General features: G+C 38.2%; 1 protein-coding gene across 5 annotated transcripts in view; it reads right to left on the bottom strand.

Annotated features, from left to right (window-relative positions):
- Nucleotides 1–17,891, bottom strand: part of ABCC9 (ATP binding cassette subfamily C member 9) — a 138,107-nt gene extending 120,216 nt beyond the window's left edge. The window contains exons 1-5 of one of the 5 annotated variants that reach the window (XM_044227600.1): nt 17,870–17,891; nt 16,593–16,707; nt 12,269–12,430; nt 8,933–9,074; nt 3,193–3,314 (exon numbers count right to left, since the gene is read on the bottom strand). In XM_044227600.1, coding sequence (XP_044083535.1) covers nt 3,193–3,314; nt 8,933–9,074; nt 12,269–12,410 — 406 coding nt within the window. In that variant the 5' untranslated portion in view covers nt 12,411–12,430; nt 16,593–16,707; nt 17,870–17,891. Of the gene's footprint in view, nt 1–3,192; nt 3,315–8,932; nt 9,075–12,268; nt 12,431–13,760; nt 13,822–16,592; nt 16,941–17,019; nt 17,221–17,803; nt 17,821–17,869 lie in introns of those variants that run through there. The other 4 variants (XM_044227602.1, XM_044227599.1, XM_044227598.1 and 1 more) reach the window with 4 other exon arrangements.
- Between the last annotated feature and the right edge of the window lie 3,301 nt (nt 17,892–21,192).

Here is a 21,192-nt window from a genome sequence, read left to right as displayed (position 1 = left end):
AAGGAGAAAAGCAAAGAAAACTAGTTGTATGGGTACACTATATGATTTCAAGACCTCCAAAGCAATAGTAATCAGATTAAGACAGAATGGTAATCTCATAAAACTCACAAACAGATCAAAGGAACAGAAACTATAGAGCCGAAAAATAGATCATACTAAAATGGTAACTTGATCCAAATATTTCACAAAGGTCCCAATGCAATCTAACAAGGCATGGAATGTCTATTCCACAAATGGTGCTGGAGCACATGGATTTCCATTTGGAAAAAAAGAGCCTCGGCATCAGCCTTACGTCATTTACACAATTAATTTTAAAATGGATCACAGTCCTAAAAATAAAAACTAAAACTATAAAGCTTCTAAAAAAAAAAAGAAAACAAACAAACAGGAGACTATGAGGAAAATATATTTTGAGCAGAAGCAAAAATTTCTTAAGACACAGAAAACAATAATTATGCATGAAAAAGTGATAAATTATGGTACAACAAAACTGAACTCTTTTGCTCACCAAAAGACCCTCTTAGGTAAATGAATATACATATGCCACAGACTGGAAAAAAAATTCTCAAAACTTGTATCCCGTGCCATATTAATATCTAGTATATACAAAGTACTCTAGAAACTCAATAATAAGAATGCAACCCAATAAAAAATGGACAAAAGATATGATATAGCTACTTTACAAATATAACAAATGGCTAATAAACTTATCAAAAAGTGCTCAACATCATTAGCCATCAGGGAAATGCAAACTCAAACCACAATGAATTATCAGTACACACCCACCAGCATGGCTAAATTAGAGAGACCAAATCATCAAATGTTGGTGAGCATGTGGAAAAACTGGGACTCCTACACATTATTAGTGAGTATGTAAACCACTTTGGGAAAAATCTTGTGGGTTCTTCACAAAACATTAACATTTACTACACACCCTATGACCCAGCAATCTCTCTCCTAGGTATTTACTCAAGGGAAATAAAAAACACATACCCACAGAAAAACTTGCACATGGATGTTTATACTAGTTTTGTTTTGTTTGTTTTTTTCCATGATAACCCAGACCTGGAAATAATTCAGGTACTTATTGTCAAGAGAACGGAAAACTGTGGTATATTTATACAATGGAATAGTATCCAACAACTATAAGAACAAAATACTGATCTATACTATATTATGGATCAGCCCCCCCTCAAAAAAAATCATGCTGTGAGAAGTGTTACACAAAAGAATTTATACTGCACTATTCAATTTATGTGGAGTTCTACAACAGGCAAATCCCATCTATGCTGGGGAGAAAAATAAGATTAGATTTTTGTCTCTGTGGAGATGATATTGTGGATTGACACAAGAAAACTTTCATGGTTCATGGAACCGTTCTACAGTTAGACAGGTGTGTGCATTTCGTAAATAAGATTTCTGTACTTTAGCATGTAAATTTTATCTCACAAAAAGAACTGTAGAAAAATTTAACTCTAGTTAATGATATGCACACTGAAATAATTAGGAGGTGAAGCATATTAATGTCTGCAATTTACTTTTAAATATATCAAAAAAATAAGATGCAGAAATGTGATCAGATAAATAGAATAAAATGGAAATTGAAGAATTTAATTATTAGGAATTTTATGATTATTCACTTGGTTCTTTTCAACTTTCTGTATGTTTGGTGATGTTCATAATATAATGTTGGGACAAAATTACTCATTTTGTGATCTGAAAATAAGTGTAATTTTTCTGGGCCCAAATATTTCTTTCCTAAAATAATGAGAAATTTAGACTATGTTTTATCTCCATAAGTCCTTCCAACAATATGATCTAATTGTGCCCTCTGCCTTGCATCTACAGCCAGAGTGGGATCTCATCTCCTTCAAAATATTATCAAAATGCACATTTCTCTTCTAGTTGCCTTCTAAGGAATTCTAATTCCCTTCTAAATCTTATAACTCATATCTTTTTCATCATCAGTTTCTCAGAAACTTAAATGCCTAATGTATTGGATTCCCAATGGTATATATATTTTTTGCTGTTGTCTATTAAAGATTTCACTCTTTTTTCTTGGCATCTTCAAAAAAAGATTTCTGTGATAACATCTGCCTTTCATGTGGTACTAAACAGCTTTCTATTAAGATAATTCAGACTTTGACAAGCCTTTTAAATTAACATTTAACCTGGTCTACTTGTTTGTATTAGATTGCCTTTGCCCAATCATATAATGTGGCGCAACACAGGCTTAAATACTCAGTGTTTTCCACTAACTCATTTTCAAATTTTAATGTCCTTGGACAAGCAAATAAAATATTTGTGTGGTTTAATTATTACTTTTCCAAATTTTTGTATCAGTAATCAATGTCTTTTTCATCGTTAAACAATCAAGTGCATTCTTGTAAAATTGTCAGGATTCATTCACACAAACACACATGATTTTAGGATATTTTAGGATATTTACAGGCCCTGGAAGCCCAGCCATGATTTATGTTCTACAGCTTCCTCTTAGCTCTCTTTATGAAAGTATACACCACAGAATGCAACGATTGGTCAGAGAATTAAATACAACTAATTGGGATAAGTGATATTATTTCAATGTCAGGCAAAAATAAAATTAGAACCCTCTGATTTCCACAGGACAAGGAGGCTGGAGAGGCTGAAAAAGAAAAGGTTAGGTATGAAGCAGATGTTTTTGAGGACAGCTACTTCTCAGGACGCACAGTTTCCAGCAGCCTGTGAAGCACACTCTGCTGCCCGGGGTCCCCCACACCTCAGCAGCCATGCCCTAAAGAATGTGACACTGCCACAGCATCAGTGAAAAGCTGGGACCTTCAGAAAATGCTTCAGGATCCCAAACCAGAGACAGAAGAGCAGGGAGCTAGACACACTGACTTGCTCCTGGGGCAGGACAGGGGCAAGGGCTCAATTCTGCGAGACAGAAGGCCGGCACACCCTTCCCAGTTCTCCTGCCACATGCCAACACAACACGAGGGGCATCTAGTGGAGAACAGATGGCCTGGGGGAACGGAGTTTTCACAGCCCAGAGCACTCAGTTTATCTTCATCTCCCCATTCACCAGGAAACCAGAGAAATTAACTACTGTGGTTTTCCCACGCTCCCAGTCCCAACCCCCAGAGACAGCATTTACTAGGAGGAGAAAGAAAAATAGCTCCAGGAAGGAGGGCGACACTTGATCATACTTACCTAGGAGTAATTTAGGAAAATTTGATGTTTCAATATTATGATAATATACTATTGATGTTGTAGTGGCGACAAATCCCATCACAGCCGGCATGAAGAGGTGGAGATGCCGGGACTCCCGCCGTCTGCGGAGAGCGGTACAGTATCAGTGTCTAGAGATGGTCGTTGCCGACAGCTTCTCATTTTGTTTCCAAATTGTTCATTAAAGCTTTCCCTTAAGTAATAAGATACTTAAAATAACAGAATGCAGTAGTCGTTGCTAAGAGAACATGTAAAGGAAGACTACATTGGGAGACATAGCTCTGCCGAAAGGATTTATCCCAACACCGAGGACGGAGTCCCACAGCGAAACAAGCCCTTAAACACAAGAGCAAACATGTAACTTCTCCTCTATTGAAGGGCAGAACTGCTGAAATAAGTGAACACTTAAAGCAAGTAAAAACAACCACAAGGATATGAACTCTAATGTACAACAAAAGTACATTTATTCCTTTGATAGTTTCCCTAAACTTTATGGCCCTTAGTGATTTCTCCATTGTTCACTGGGTTCAGTCACTATTAGACGTTGAGATGCAACCATGAGCGCAACAAGATACAGTATCCAGGGTCACCATGCCTGGAGTCTACTGGAGATAGCAATAGGAACTAGGAAATTGTTACACAGAGGAAGGGACTGTAAGTGCATGCAGGGCCAGGGTCTGGGGAAGAGAAAGCTTTGTGAAGGAACCCACCTCTGCCTTGAGAATGAGGAAATGCTGCCTAGAGTAGGAAGAAGGAAGACTGTTTCAGTGTATCACATGCAACTGAATATGACTGAAAAGGGACAAGATTTCACTCTGAGGGCCATAGAGACCTTCACGTGGGCTGGAAATATGACAGAACCAGCTTTGCATGGTAGACAGCCCTCAACTCCATTTACATTAATAATACCACCTAGTAAAACATTTAATTTTTTTCAAATGACTTAAGTACATTCATACATAAATGGTACAGAGAGTGACACATTTGAGAAGGGGGAAAGAGGAGCATTTGGGAAAGACACTTCAAAGAGGTATGGCTGACAGTGGAAACAGAAATATGAAAGGGAATCCACCAGTCAGGCATGCGATAGAAGAGCACTTTAAAAAGAGGGAACAGAATGTGTAAATACATAGGAGCACAAAATTGTGTAATGTGTTCAAAATGCCAAGTAGTTTAATATTCTCAAACAGAAAGCTCAAGATAGGATGTATGATGAAAGGCTCTGTGTGTCAGGGTAAGGAGCTGGAATCTGATCTTTCGGAAAATCGAAATTTTTAACAGTAAGTGGTATAGTCCGATTTGGGGGAATTTTAGACAAATCAATCCGGTAATAATGTGGATGATGGAGTCTATAGGTAGTGTGTGCCTCTGAGGAGAGGAAAGAGACAAAGAAGGAAGAAAAGCAGTTAGCAAATTATGGGTATAGGCCAGGCAAGAGATGACAAAAGCCTGAATTAAGCTTTGGCAGCAGAAACATGGAAGTAATACAACATCTGGAAAATATTCATGTTAAAACAGACAGGACTTAAATAGTGTTAGGGTCTTAGGGTGATGGTGAAGGAGATACAAAGAGGAATTCCAAAGGGGGCTGGGTGGATGGTGCGTAACCACCTAAGACTTGAAGAGTATGAGCAGATTGGAGAAAAGAAGCTAGTAAGTTCCAGCAAGGTCATGTGGACCATGAAGGGGTCTATTAAACATGCAAAGGGAGTTGTCCAATAGGCCCAGCGTATGCAGAGATTTGGAACATAACCAGTGATACATTTGGAATCATTAATATGGACATGGTAACAAAAATGTGAACATAAAGGCTGGTTTAAAAACCACCCACCACCCCCAGAAATAGTTCAAAATGGTCAAAAAGAAAAAGTAGGAAGTAAATATTTCATCAGCATGGAAATTAAGAAATGCTTCTAGTGTTCTTTATTATGGAACCAAAGAAAGAATTTTACAAAAATCACTTGTCTAATATTTAAGGAATTTTAAAATGAGCATACTATCTCTCAAGGCCTATAAATAAATGTGGTCAAAACCATACTCAGAAGAAAGTTCATAACTAAACTTAAACATATTCAATAAGAAAGCATTACAATAAATAAATTATGTAGTCAATTCAAGAAGTTAGAAAAAGAATGACAAAACAAAATTAAGAGAGACAACCTAGTAAGGGATGAATAAAGATCGCAATGGCTACAATAAAGTTTTTTATTTATTGTGGCATTTCTTTGTTGGGGTTTCATGGGTCTTTTAACCATGTTAGTCTTTTTATTAGGATTGCTATTATATTATTAGTTGTCTATTTACAAAGCTGCACAAGTATATATATATATATACATATATAGATTATTTAATTTAAATTCAATTAGCCAAGGTATAGTACTGCATTGGTTTTTTATATAATGTTCAATGACTCATTAGTTCAGTATAATACCCAGTGCCCATCATATCACATGCCCTCTTTAATGCCCATCACCCAGTTACCCCATCTCTCTACCCACCTCCCTTTCCGCAGCCCTCAGTTTTCATTTCTTCCCCCCTCACCATAACACAAGTTTTGAGCAGTGTCCCAACCCTATTCTTTCCCTTAAGCTCTGTTATTTTTAGAGTGTGACTCCCAGACCTCAAGGTTCTGGTAGAAGCACACAGATCCTATTATGGCAGAAAGTCTTTACTCAAAAAGTAAAGAAGAAAATCAAAATGCATTCATCATGGAGGACAAGAAAATAATTTAAAAAAAGACAAACTAATAAAAATAAAAGCTTAAATGAAAATACAGTAAAAGTGAAGACTTTAATACACATTTTTAAAATTTGATGAATTAAATAGTATAAAAATAATCAACACACAAGACTTGAATAATCTAATCAGTAAACTCAATAAAATTTTGCCTCCAACAAAAAAATTATTTTCTAATTATCATGAAAACCGTATAAAATAATCAAATATTTAACTATAATGGAAATGTTAATGATTCCTAAAATGTTAATGATTCCATTTGCTTAACAAATTATATGCTGTACTAAAAAATCAATCATATTAGACTAAAAAGCAAATTGAAAATGATTCCTAGATCTAGGAGAGTACCTAAAGCAGAACCACAAACTATTTATATAGAAATTAAAAAGGACATTTCTTACAAAAATCTGTGCAAAATAAGTAAGGGTTTTTCAAAAGAAAAATGAATAGCTTTAATATTTGTATTACTAAAAAAGAAAATCAAATATTCAATTAGGAAAGGCTTTGCATTATTTCACTAATTAGAATGAGCATACGTTACATTTTAAGTAAAGAATAGTTCATAAATATTTTGTTAAAGAAAAAGGAAAGAAGCAGCAGTCAGCAATGCCAAATGCCGTTAAGTCTGAAAAGGAAGAAAAGGTGTTCATTAAAGTGTACTTAATATTCACTGGCATTCTTTAGAAGCAGTTTCCAGATTAGGACAAAGCAAACAAGAAGGCAAACTAAATTCTGGAGTTCAGGAATCATTGGAAAATGAGTTTTGAGAAGCCTGAATAAACCAAGTAAGGGGATGGACATCGAGGAAAGTATGTTGTAATGAGCACTGGGTATTATATAAGACTGATGAATCCCAGATCTGTACCCCTGAGCCAAATAATACATTATATGTTACTTAAAATAATAAATAAATAAATAAATAAATAAATAGCGAGAAGCAGTCAGCAAGCAGTCTGCAGCTAAGGAATGGGATAACGGAAATCCAGAGTGCATTTCTGCTTGATTTCAGGATGGGCTTTTTATATCATTACTACTATAAAACAAGTTTCTGCCGTTAGCATCTGTCTTCACCATTATTAGCCCAGCCTCTAAGTCTACGACTGAATCTACATATCAGTCATGAGGCAGGAAAGAAGGAAGCATTCTCACCTACATGGCGTCAAGTTTTTAGGAAATGTTGGACAGATCCATTTTCCAATTTATACATACACATAGGGGGTGCCTGGGTGGCTCAGTGGGTTAGAGCCTCTGCCTTCGGCTCAGGTCATGATCTCAGGGTCCTCAGATCTAGCCCCACTTCGGGCTCTCTGCTCAGCAGGGAGCCGGCTTCCCCTCCTCTCTCTGACTGCCTCTCTGCCTACTTGTGATCTCTGTCTGTCAAATAAATAAATAAAATATTTTTTTTTAAAAAAAGAAAGAAACACACAGAGGCAGCTTATATGTTATAAGTATTAAAAAACAAAGACTAGAGTTTCCTATGCTAATACAATAGGGTTTTAAACAGTAATTAATAAGATAACAGACAAGCCTCTAAATCCTTGAAGGCATGCAATATCATCAGAGTCCTTGATTTTTTTTTTTTATCAGAAACTAAGACGTGCACATCCATGCAAAGAACTCTCACAAAACATTACAAAATAGTTGGCTCTGTAACAAAATCTCAGAAATTTCATTCCTCATTAATTGCAACAGAAAAACATAAACAGATGTCGGGGAGGTCTTTATTAGATAAAAGAAAAATGATTTTTGAGCTTTCTTTTTAAGAACTCTAAAGAACTTTTCCTGTCAGTTCTTTAATTGATGGTGCACTATTTTACATGATTTCATAATCAAAATTCTCTTATTTGATATTGCTTATCAAAATTCTTTCCTATTTTTTGTTAATATGTGATAAAAAATATTTTTCCCACATTATGTTTGGGTTTATAAGTAGAATTCATTATATTCTAATTACTTAATGCAAACTTCTTCTATAAGAATGACAAAATTCCTTCAAAAGTATGGGTTTTATGGCAAATCCTGATTTTAAAATGGTTTTGTGTTTTGCCTCAATTTGTGGCTATATCCTCACTAGTTTTCAGACTTCTTTGATGCCTGCCTCATCTATCTTTGCTTCTTTATAAAACAAAAGGAAACATCTGAGAACTGGTCATACAGTTATATGTAAGTATATAGCTACTTGAGCTATATGTCAATATAGACAATCTTTCTATATATACATCCATTGATAGATAAATAAATGTCAGAGTGTTTAAAAGGAGAGAACTTTCTGCAAGAGCTACATAGATGAAGGAATCAAAGAAATAGCACATGAATAAGCACAAGTCACAGAGACCTGAATTTTTACTATCAGAGAAATTATGCAGTAACACAAAAATATGGACAAAACAACATGATTATCAAATGTAGCAGTCCTCCTCTTATCTGCAAGGGTTAATGTTCCAAGACCACAGTGGATGCCTGAAATCACGGATGATACCGAATCCTATTATGTTTTTCTTATACATGCATATCTATGATAAAGTTTAATGTATAGATTAGGCACTATAGGAGATTAACAACTGATAACATAAACTAGAATAACTATAATATACTGTAATAAAAGTTATGTGAATGTGGTCTCTTTCCCTCTCTCTCAAGATATTTACTGTACTGTATTCACCTTTCCTCTTGTGATGATGTTAGATGAGAAAATATCTACACGACGAGATGAGGTGAGGTGAATGGCATAGGCACTGGGAGGCAGTGTTAGTTTACTGACCTTTTGAAGACCCATCACCAGAAGGAGGATCATTTCTCCAGATTTCAGTTGAAAATGGGTAAATTGAATCATAGATAAGCAGGACTGCTATAAATGAGTGACACCTGTGGTTTCTCATACATTATAACTAAAAAGTTAAGCCTTGGTATGCTCTTAACTACCATCCATATCAACATACTCACTAGTATAGTGTAATCTAGTTATTAGCTATGTTGAATCACTTACGAATCAGAAACAATGCCTTCTGCTATTTCACAAACATGCACAAACAGAAGAGCAAATGTAAGAATCCATCTCAGGTTATGTCCAGGAAAATGAAGCCAGGTGTTGTGGTGAATTTGTACTTTTGAGCTTTGACTTCCCCACCCTGAAAAAAGTATAGAAGTGAAAAGATTAATTATAATCATGGAAATAATTCATATTGTGTTATCACTTGGGGGATGGGCAATTCCTGAAAAAGGAATGAGAAGTGCTTTCTAGGGTAGCAATGCAAATCCTGGTCTGTTTTCATTATGTTGAAAAAATAATTCAATTTCAGTGAATCTTTACAGGACTGTCTAGGTTAACACATTGACATTTGCTGCAGCGCTCAAGAATAAGGCCAGCTCTGGGTGACAGCATGGTTATCTCGTGTTAATCAGAGCTCTTACTGACAGGTCCCTGGTTCATTTAAGAGGAAACCAAATTAATGATGATATTAATAAAAGCAATTTGGTGTCTAAAATCTTTCAAAACATGCGATCTGTAGGGGGACTAACCAAAAAAAGCCATATTTGGTAATGAAATGTAGAACTCATTAGTTGAGTCAACTCAATCATATGCATATCATGTGAGAAAAATTATAACCTATGACTGAGCCAGCACTATTCAACAGTGATAGTGGTATTTTCTCAAAGAAATGTTTGTAGAGAAGCCTCACATACTTCAAGAATGAATCGGGGTTTGTGCTCGAAATATTGCAGGAAGGAATTTCTGTAACGACTAATGAGACTCCTGAAGCATTCTTTGAAAAGAAAATTGATTCATGTCTTAGTTGTTCCCAAATGAACTTCATTATGGAGGAATTAGTTACATATAACATGTTGTACTAGAATTTATGCTGTAAGCTCTTGCAGGCAAGCTTTCTTTATGCCTGATACTTCTTTGAGATTTATTTATGATCTCTCACTAACTCAAGTAGCCAATGTTATACATGAGCAGTTTGCATATTCCTCCACCATTCTCCTTTGACAATGTTCGCTCCAGCTCCACTTGATTCAAATACCCTTCTGCAGTCTGTGTTTGATGCTACTGATGCAAACAAGACTGTCACAGTAACTGCTCTCAAGAAGTTAGCTGAATGTCAAAAAAAAAATTATTAACTGTCAAATTGCAATTAAAAAATTATGGTCTACTTTTGACCAAAGGGCACTTTTAATGTCCTACAAATAACACCAACCACATAAACCACAACTCATGTCTCTATACATGGTCATTCTGACACAGTTATATTTAATGTCTATATATTTGTTTAACACAAATAACTACATGCCAAGAGTTTCATTGGCCTCAGTATATGATACATCTTATAACAGAAAATTTTGATCACTGTTACAATGCCAGATAGTAGTCTCTCAATCGATATTTGTTAAATGAAGAAATAAAAGCATACAAATTATTTTTTAACTTTCTTTTAAATCAGACCATTAAAATATGCTACTTTTCTTAAGAAAAGCAGTCTGATAGTTTTCCCATTTGTTTTTATAAGCAAGTTTAGTTTTATAAGCAGATTCAAGATCAAATTCAGAGAATAGTTACCTCTTTTGAAAGGAATAGAGACATAGGATTTGGAAAGAGTAACAGGCTCAGGAAAGAGTAACAGAAGGATTCACTTATATTCTTACCATTATATTCCTTAAGCTGAGTGGTGACAGCCTCAATAGATATTTATCATACTAGTCACTGTCATTTTTTTGAAGATTTTATTTATTTATTCGAGCAGAGAGAGACACAGCGAAAGAAAGAATACAAGCAGGGGGATTGAGAGAGAGGGAAGCAGGCTTCCCATAGAGCAGGGAACCCTATGTGGGGCTTGATCCTAGGACCCTGGGATCATGACCTGAGCCAAAGGCAGATGCTTACCTGACTGAGCCACCCAGGTGCCCCTCTGTTATTTTAATATGTGAAATGTATTTTTTTTAAAACGTTTAAGTTAAAGGTCTATTTTGATTTGGGGGAGAAATTATACAAGCCATACATAATTGTTTAAAATAATTGGATTTTGTTGGGGGTGTGTGGGTGGCTCAGTGGGTTAAAGCCTCTGCCTTCAGATCCTGGGATCCAGCCCCACATTGGGCTCTCTGCTCAGCAGGGAGCATGCTTCCTCCTCTCTTTGCCTGCTTCTCTGCCTACTTGTGATCTCTGTCTGTCAAATAAATAAATAAAATCTCGGGGCGCCTGGGTGGCTCAGTGGGTTAAGCCGCTGCCTTCGGCTCGGGTCATGATCTCGGGGTCGAGATCGAGTCCCGCGTCGGGCTCTCTGCTCGGCGGGGAGCCTGCTTCCTCCTCTTTCTCTGCCTGCCTCTCTGCCTACTTGTGATCTCTCTCTGTCAAATAAATAAAATCTTTAAAAAAAAAAATCAAAAATAAATAAATAAATAATAAATAAAATCTTAAAAAAATAATAATTGGATTTTGTGTATATGTAAACTGTAACATAATAGGGAAAACTGTATATTTAGCTCCTTTGCAAATAGTTTGCATAAGTATTCTTTCTACCTAGAATGCACCCTTAGCACTCCTACTGGAACTTGCAGGCTCTTTGTCCTCACGTCCCTCAACATGTCACTCTCCATGCAATCATCCCCACTGGCCCAAAGAATTAGTTGTTCTAACAAGTTAATGCCCAGGATAATTTGTTCCTGTCCCTGAAAATGAGCGTACAATGTGGGATAGTCATTTTTCTCTTGACTTTGATACATCTGTTTCACTGGACAGTTTCAGTGACTATTGCAGGCAGGTACTGTGTTTCACCCATTTTCCCATTCTCTTCACCAGCACAAAGCAAGTGCTCCACAAAGGCTTTACATTTATCCCACCTAGTTCTCTTTCCCTCTTTTTAAAACACTGCTGTTGCTACTCGAAGTCCATTTCTAAGAAGGCATATGACTTCTATTTTACCTACAAAATATCATACATCAAGACCATAAATAACTGGGAAGCACAAAAAATCTGCTTGCTCTTTTCTCACCAATTTTCATATCAGTTTTCATGTTGAGGAAAATTAGGTCAATATTATATCAAATTTCAAACATAATGAAGACTTTTTTTTAAAGATTTATTTATTTATTTATTTGACAGAGAGAGATCACAAGTAGGCAGAAAGGCAAGCAGAGAGAGAGAGAGGAGGAGGCAGGCTCCCTGCTGAGCAGAGAGCCTGATGTGAGGCTCCATCCCAGGACCCTGGGATCATGACCTGAGCCGAAGGCAGAGGCTTAACACACTGAGCCACCCAGGCGCCCCATAATGAAGACTTTTAAAATAAACTTTAGCTGAGGAAATATAGGAGAATAGATTACTTACCAATAAACAATATTGGAAAAGTGATAAACAGGAGGAAGACATGAGGGACCAGGTTGAGGGCATCCACAAAGCAGGGATTTTGTAACACACCGTCATAGATATTATATGAAGAGATGTTGTTACCACAGAATGAAAGGCTCATGTCTTCTTATATCGCTTACTCTAAAAGGAAGAAACAAAAGAAAGAGGCTCCATTATTATATTCCCTTTTATACCCGCATAGCCCTAAGGAGGAGGTTTTATTATAAAATTAACCCCTATATTTTTGCAATTGAGGAAATAGGAAACTATATGCCAAAGTCTTTTGCGAGTTTCTTATAAAGGCCTTATACAGTCTATAAATCACTTCTTTTTGATCTTTTTTCCCCCTCTGGAGAAAAATATTTTAATTTGGAAGATACATAATTATTAATCTACCAATGATGGTACCTTAACAAAGTGTGTGTGTGACGAAAATGATTTCAAGGAACAAACATGGTGATATATCAAGAAAAAGAAAGAAAAAAATGAAACTACTGACTGATTCTACAAGATAGTGTAATATTAAATTCTTTCTTGTCCTTTCTCATTGAAAATGCATTAGCAAATAACTTAAGCCGGACAAATTTACCGCCACTCTTGGTTAACTGTACAAAGGAATACTAATACACAGGGGCCCATGTGGGGGCACGCAGCCATCAGCCAGTCTGTGAAGACTATTTAAATCTTGGGCTTCAGATACATTAAATATAACTTAAATGACAATTTAACGAAATTACTCAGGTCTTACAGTCAGAGTATATTCTTGCATGAAATATACCCTAATCAAGTCTTGAAACAAACAAACAAAATGTTTTTAAATTGGAAATCAATACTATATTAGAATAGAAGTAGACAGATTTAGAGAGGAAGCTGAAGATGAGGTAAACCAAGGTTTTGCTAGCTATTGTTGGGACTTTGGCTTCTACTCAGTGAAACAGAATCCCAGGGTAGGGGCGGGGACAGGGGGAGGTTTCATCAGTGGAGTGACACACTCCAACTCACATTTTAAATGAACGCCTCTCATTGCTGGGCTGAGACAGATGGTATAGAAGCAAGGTTCTGCTCCATCAAAATACCACTGTGAAATTCTGGAGTTTAGCCTTCTGAAAAAATATTTTATTATGCCCATCTTCTTCCTACCTGCCAAATTCTGAGCACTTCACATACACTATCTTTAGTCTTTAGAACAGCCATGCAATGTTAGGTATTGTATTTTACAGGAGAGCATTCTTAGGTTCAGTATCCTGCCAACCAGTAGAGTATCGGTGATCCACAGCCATCTGTCTGACTTAAACTGTGTCTCCCCCTGCCTATATCATGCAGCCTCCAACCCATTTCAAAAACAGCTTATCTGTCGTCATTAAAAGAAGTAGCAGTTTAAGATTTTAACCTCACTGCACTTGGTCTCTTTTCCACATTATATCACACCGGATTCTGAATTAGATTATTAAAGGTTGGAGTAAACTAGTACCTTTTCTCTCTCCCCTTTCACTGAGAAATGACTTAGCAATGGTCATGAACAATATTTTTCCCTAGGAAAAAAACAGAGAGTGTTACACAGAAAAGATTGGCAACAGTAGGTAAACTATAGAGAAACCAAATTTCAAGGAAAAGTTTTCTAAAGCAGTATATGAATAGAACTAGTTTAAAAACCTGTGTTTATAGTTTGTTTTTAAGATTTTATTTATTTATTTAACAGAGAGAGCGAGAGAGCACAAGCAGGCAGAGCAGCAGAGGAAGAGGGAGAGGGGAGAAGCAGGCTTCCCTCTGAGCGGGGACCCTGATGTGGGGCTCCATGCAGGGCTCTCCAAAGGCGGTCGCTTAACCAACTGAGCCACCCAGGAGCCCCTGAATCCTTATATGGAATTCCTCTCACATATTGTTTCCGGTAAGCCCTTTTATTGAACATCACTGATATGATCTCTAGTTGAGACCTTTTCTCATTCAAAATAAAAGTATATTTTAAAAAAGTCAAGATAAGGGTATATACTTGGCAAATTCTTATCAACTATTAAGACTCCAAGCCTCATAAAATAATCAAAAACAGCTTGAGAGTTTTAAAGCAGCAGTAAAATGGAAGTTTCGAATTATGTACCACAACTATATGAAGTGATGGATCTTAACTAGACATACTGCAGTAACATTTTACAATACATCTAAATCAAATCACCATGCTGTACACCTTAAACTTATATAGTCATGTATGTCAATAAGATGGAAAAATTAGGGGAAAAAAACAGAAACTGAAAAATAATAGCTATTAATAGAATTTCCATGACTATTTCTTTTATTTTTCTTTTAGACTATCTCTTTTATTGAGTAGAAATGACAGCAAGAAACTTGAGCCCACTCTTATTGAAAGACACATATAAACCATTTCCTAGAATGAACCAGAAAATAATTTTTACTTTGGCAGTTTTATAATTTTATCCAAAACTATAATATTCCAATTGGTCACATTTATAGATAGATAAATGATAGATATTTAATCATTATCAGTGAGGCAGATACTAAGTACAATCTGAATTTGCAAAACATAAACTTCATTAGCTATAGTAAGTTTTGCCTACCTGGTATGTCTAATCAATCCTCAAACCTACCAATCAAGCAACCTTTGGATAAATGTGTATAATGGTGGAAAGAAAATATCAGAGAACTACAGCAACCTGAAAAAGTCAAAGGACTTTTGTAGCCACATACCTGATGTCTGGGATTCTAGGCCATTCATTAACTGTAAAAGTACTTATTGATGCTGACCATGTGCTAGGCACTAGGAATCCAAGAATGCCCATACAAAGAGTAGCTGTAGTGTTAGACCACATAAATCAGACTACACTAATCCCAGTAGTTCTTGGTATAATGTACAGGTTATGGTCTACGGGATAGGGAAATATACAATGATATAATCACACTAAGGCACATACTTCAGATTAGTAAACTGAAGGCTTTAGAATGATTTCTTTCTTCTACCATAATCTCTACCCTCACATGACCTAGGGCTCCCAACCTGTTCACCCTCTCACTGTCTCTCTCCTGTCTTTGTTTCTGTCTCCTCCTCCATCCTTTTCCCTCTGACTCTTAGCTTCTTTCTCCAACCTACAGTACACATGTGGCATATTCTAACAGCCCATTACAACTCAACATGGGCAAAAAGAGAGAAGGAGTAGAGTTGTAGATATGTTGATAATTATCCTGTTTGCCAAGGGCATTTTGTTCAATCAGGACTTTTAATTAATTTTTAAGTCTCCTATTGTCATTCAAGGTGTCCCTCCCAGAACCATGATTAAGTTAGGGACAGTTTGGGTACAGCATAAATTGCTGCTCTTGCTGGCTAACCTTGGTCACGTGTCGCCCCTGATCCCTGCCCCTTCTGGAGTGTCTCCTTCAGCTAAGCATGGACAGAGGCCCAAGCATCCAGGAGGAGAGAGAGGGGAAAGAAGCCAGTTAGGAAGACATGACACCTTTCTTCCCCCAAGCATAAACCCACTGAAAGATGTTCAAGTGTTTAGGACAGCAGACAGGGTTGAAGAACTTGACTAAATGAATCTTAAAGACAAATGTCAAAAGTGAAACTTTGATTACAGGGTTGGTCTGCCAAGCTGAAACCACAGAACAAATATACTCCTTGATGCCCAAAGGTATGATTTCATAGCGAGAATCCCACCCTCAGTATTCTTATTCTTTGAAATGCATTTAGGAACGCCCACACCCTCTGGAGTTATAAAATTTGGATTCAGTTGATGGCTAAAGTAAAGTAAAAACTAGCACTCTCTCCTGCTCATCCATAAGAAAGTGTCAGTTCTCATGGAGTAGCAACCTCAGAGAACTTAATTAAACTGGAAACTCCTGAAGAAAACATGCTAAAAGCAACATCAAAACTTGCATTCTTACATACAAAGTAACTCATTCTTCAGTTATTTGGAGATTAATTACATGTTATGAGAGAGAAACATGACATTGTAAAGGATTGAGGGCATTAACATTATCTAGGGTACTTTCAGGAATAAATCACTTAAGAAACAAATGTAATAACGTCTTCGAATTTTTTCATTCAGTCTATGATTCACAAAACAGGAAGCAAAAGACGTCTGTCTCCCTGTCTACCTATGAATGACAGATCCAAGTAGGAAAATCACTAGCAAAAATGACCACTAACTTCTGATTTAGTGCCTCATCTCAATACACCCGTTGAAGTTCTATCGCACACTAAAGGAAACTCAACAGAGAAAATTCAGACACGCCAGTAGGATATATATATGTATATTTTAATCCCAAATTGAACAAACAAGCAAAATATAAATACCTTGGGCGGCCGCTTGATGCTGCTTCAAACCCCGACTCCTGCACTTGCACTACCTTCAAAACACGGGCTCCCTACACTGACTTAAGTGTCCATTTCAAACCCAGACGCAGAACTCCTAAAAAGTGAAGAGTAACAAAAATTAAGCAAACTGAAAACTACTTCATGAATACTACAGGACACTGTCTAAGAGGGAAAAAATCAGTCCTTGCAGTATTCCCGGCCGTTTTTAAGCAGGAGCCGGCAGTTTGTAAGTAAAGTGGAAACCTGATCCCCACGCCCTCTCTTCTCCGGCTGGGGCCCGGTGCCTTCATCCTAGAAATAGCGACCCCGAAGGCAGAGGGCGCGGGCGCCTTTGGGTCGCCGAGATCGACAGTTTACAGTTACTCTTAAAATGTTTAAATCATATTTATAAAAGAGACGGACTCACTTACTCCGCAGGCAGTTTTCCTCCCCTAGCCGAAGCACGCAGGGCGCCGGAGCGGATTATTTTTAGGGTGGTGGGAGACAGCTGCTGCCTCCTATCGGGTTTCTCAAGTGCACAAACTGCTCTGAGCTGGGGCGGACACGACAACTCCGAGGCAGGAAACTGGGCAGAAGCCCCGCGTGCAGAAGCGAGCGCCAGCGACTGGAGACCCTCCCCACCCCCGCTCGGCCCTGCTTTCCGTACCAGGGCGACAAACTTGGGGTGCGCGATGCAGAGGTTTTACAAACGCAAGTCATACGCGTCCCCTAAACTTCATTAAACACGGAGACTCGCAACGTAGGATTCAGTGATTCTCTGGAGTCAGGTTTTCGGACGCCAGAACACGCAAGGTACTCCCTTGCACTTGCACGTTGTCCCCCAGGTTCTCTGTGCGCCCCCGTACCGACCACAGAAGGGAGCGGACCTGGGGAGGCCCCGGCTGCCCCCCACAGCGGCCCTGGGAAGCGAAGGGCTGGTTCCCGCCGGAGGACCCCTGCCCCGCGGCATGGGCGTGTGCGAAGGCAGGAGCGCGGCGGCTCGGATCGAATACTTGACCCAGCGGCCGGGAAACCTTGGTTCCTCCCCAGGACCAGTCGCCGTGCTTCCGAAGGGCGGCCCCTGCACTAGCTCCCCGAAAGTGGGACTCCGGCTCCCACCCCTGCACGAACAGTTCCCCCCCGACCCCCCGCTCCCGACCAGAGAGAGAATTAATCGTCGAGGAGATAACGGGTTTAAAAAATACACTCACCCCACAGTAACTGTCCCCGGGACCCAAGCCATAAGTTTTGTCCCCGGGCAACCCTCTTTAACTAACCCTAGATTTTCTCTGGGGCCACTGCTCACTCAGCCCGAGATAATCCCTGTTTTCAGCAATTGTCCTGATCTGATAAAGTGCCGGAGGCAGGCGGGCTGGTGCCTCCGGGGCTCGGTGCGCGACCGCCAAGGGCACCGCTCCAGGAGCGCGGGGACTAGGCTCTGGTCCCGGGACTGCACCCCGCACCCGGCGGCCTTCCGGCCTCTGCGACCCGGTGGGCCGAGGCCGACCCCCGCCCTGCGAGCCTCGGGGAGTTCCCGCGGGCGCCTCCCTCCCGGCAAGGTCGCCGCGTTCCCGCGTGAGGGCCGGGCCTCCGCCAGCGGCTGACGCTTGAACTCTCCGCGGCCAGAGGTCTGCGGGGCCTCGCGGGACGACATCTGGGCGGGTCCCGAAGACTCCGGTCCCACGGCGCTTGAACGTTTGCCAAGTCACCCTGGAGCCGTCGGCCACGACGCAGGCGCGCGGAGAAAGTGTGTTTCAGGGACGGGGATCCGGGTACTGTGGGTGGAACCCGGGAAAAGACCCGGCGAACAGGCCGGAAGGGGGATGCGGGGCCGCAGACACCTGGAGACAGGGGGTGCAGGTAACCCCAGACGCAGAGCTGCAGAAAACCAGGTTGGCTTTGGGATTTACAATGTATAGATTACTATTATTAGGATAATTTATAATGAGTGAAAGTCATGCTTACTGTAAAAACTTTGGAAATGATTGAAAAGTAGAAGGGAGACCCATGAGCCCCCAAAACTACAAAACTGAAAACATTTTGTTACATTTTAATAGTGAGTAAAAGCGTGGACGCAAGAGCCAATCTGCTATCAAACCCGCTGCCTCACTCAGCTCAAACACTTTGGACACAGTACTGCATCTCCCTGTGTACTAGTTTCCTCACCTGTTCAATGGGGAAAAATTAAATATAGATATATATATATAATATAAATATATACATATTTTATAGGTATATAAAATAAAGACATATATTAATGAATGTATATATAAATCAAAGAAATACATATAGATAAATATCTCTTCATAGTCTTGGTGTGAGGGTAAATGAGAATTCCTTTTAAAATGCTAAGTGCCTGCCCTTTCAGTAAAAGGTAAATATGTATGCCATGGTTACTATTTTTTCTATGCATATTGAATACTGTTGGCAATTACAAAATAATTTCTCTCCTCACAGTACCTTTTAAAACAATTATTTTCTTGATCGAATTTTAAAATCTTTATAGAAATCATTTAAATGGCTGCATAATGCATTGTGTTCCAATCATAATTTTAAAATCCATCTTCTTATTGTTGGACATAGTTACCAATTTTTCACCACCATTTTTAATCCTACGATGAACTTTTAAAATAAAGTTTCTTCTTTCTGAAAAGAAAATTTTCTGAAAAGTAATTAGAGGGTCAAAAGTAGTATTTTTAAGGCTATAGATATAGAATGCAAAATTACTTTTCTAAAAGGTTTGCATTAACTTCCCCCAGACTATTTGAGATGACCTATTACACTTACACCCAAACCAGCATTGAATATACATATTTATTTTTTTTAAATCCTGTAATTTGACATATAACATGTAATTGTTTATTATTTTGTTATTCATATTGACTTTTTCCAAATGTTCTTCAATATTTGTTTTCCCTCTGTCGTGAATAGCTTGTCCATATAAGGGTCTATCTAATGGGTCTCAATAAAGTTTCTCATGATTTGCATGAACTTTTAATAAGAAGATATTAATCTTTACATATACATGACAAATATTTTTCCCAGTTTGTCATTTAAGAAAACTAGAGTGATGCAAAAAATAGAAACAATTGTTTTCATACATCCTATTAAGATTTATTAGAACATACATACTGCATAGATCTCTTGTAGATTACAGAGGTTACTGATAAGTTAGACCTCCAGGGTCTCTGCCTTCCTGGTGCTTTCTTCTAATAGAAAATTTACTTGGGCAAATTTAGTGTCTTTTACTAGAAAGTGTCTTTTGCAAGAAATGTACAGACTTACATAAATTTGATAGTAAGAGTAAAAGGAGGCTTAAGTAAATGGGAAACCATCTTTCTGGATAGACGGAACACTGAGAATACGATTTTTTTGTAAATTATTTTCTAAATTTAATGGAATTCCAATAAAATGCCCAACAGAGAATGGCTAAGAAAATTTTGAGAAGAGTAAAAAGGGGACTGGCCCTCCCAGAGTTAAAAATATGGTTTAAAGCTATAATAACCAAATTTATCTGATCATAGTAATATAGGGGGGAAAAAATGTAAAAAAAAAATCCGTTAAATGGGATTTATATTGTATAATATAAATTGTATCCCAATGTTTTGGTTAATAAATACTAACCTTTACTTATATTCATTTAAAGTGTTTTTTAAAGATTGTATTTATTTGAGAGAGAGACAGAATGAGAGAGAGTGAGAGAGCATGAGAGTGGGGAGGGTCTGAGGGAGAAGCAGACTCCCCGCTGAGCAGGGAGTCCGACATGGGACTCCATCCTGGGACTTTAGGATCTTCACCTGAGCCAAAGGCACTCGATTAACCAACTAAGCCACCCAGGTGCACTAAAGGGTTTTTTAATTAAATAAACCAAGATGAAATCGAGACAAAGACAAACCATAAGAGACTCCTAAGCATAGGAAATCAACAAGGTTGCTGGAGGGGAGGTAGGTGGGATAATTGGATGATAGATATTAAGGGGGGGCATGTGATGTAATGAGTACTAGATATTATATAAGACTGATGAGTCACTGACCTCTACCTCATAAAACAATAATGCATTATATGTTAATTGAGCTTAAATTAAAAAATGAAAAAAAGGGTTTTTAATTTTTATTCCGTTCTAAAATTTATTTTGGCATATGCTATGGGATGAGAAGTTAACATTTTATTTGTTATACCAACATCATTTACTGAATAATCTTTTTCCTCCACCCTGATGTGTAATACCAACTTTGTTGTATACTTATCATTATTTCATAAAAGATCTGTTTCTGAGATAATTATTCTGTTTAATGGATCTTTTTTTTTAGAGAGAGAGAGAGAGCCTGGGGTGGTGGGGGGACTGAGGTAGAGAAAGAGAGAGAATCTCAAGCAGGCTCCACACAGTGCAGAGTCCAACCTGTGACTCAGTCTCGGAACCCTAAGATCATGACCTGGGTGGAAATCAAGAGTTGGACACTTAACCAACTGAGCCACCGGGGAGCCCCATTTAATGGATTTTTTTTTTACATTTTTTCCCCTATATTACTATGATCAGATAAATTTGGTTATTATAGCTTTAAACCATATTTTTAACTCTGGGAGGGCCAGTCCCCTTTTT

Source organism: Neovison vison, chromosome 12 (genome assembly GCF_020171115.1).
Source record: "Neovison vison isolate M4711 chromosome 12, ASM_NN_V1, whole genome shotgun sequence".
Classification (NCBI taxonomy): domain Eukaryota; kingdom Metazoa; phylum Chordata; class Mammalia; order Carnivora; family Mustelidae; genus Neogale; species Neogale vison.
This window is presented reverse-complemented; position numbering and strand designations above follow the sequence as displayed.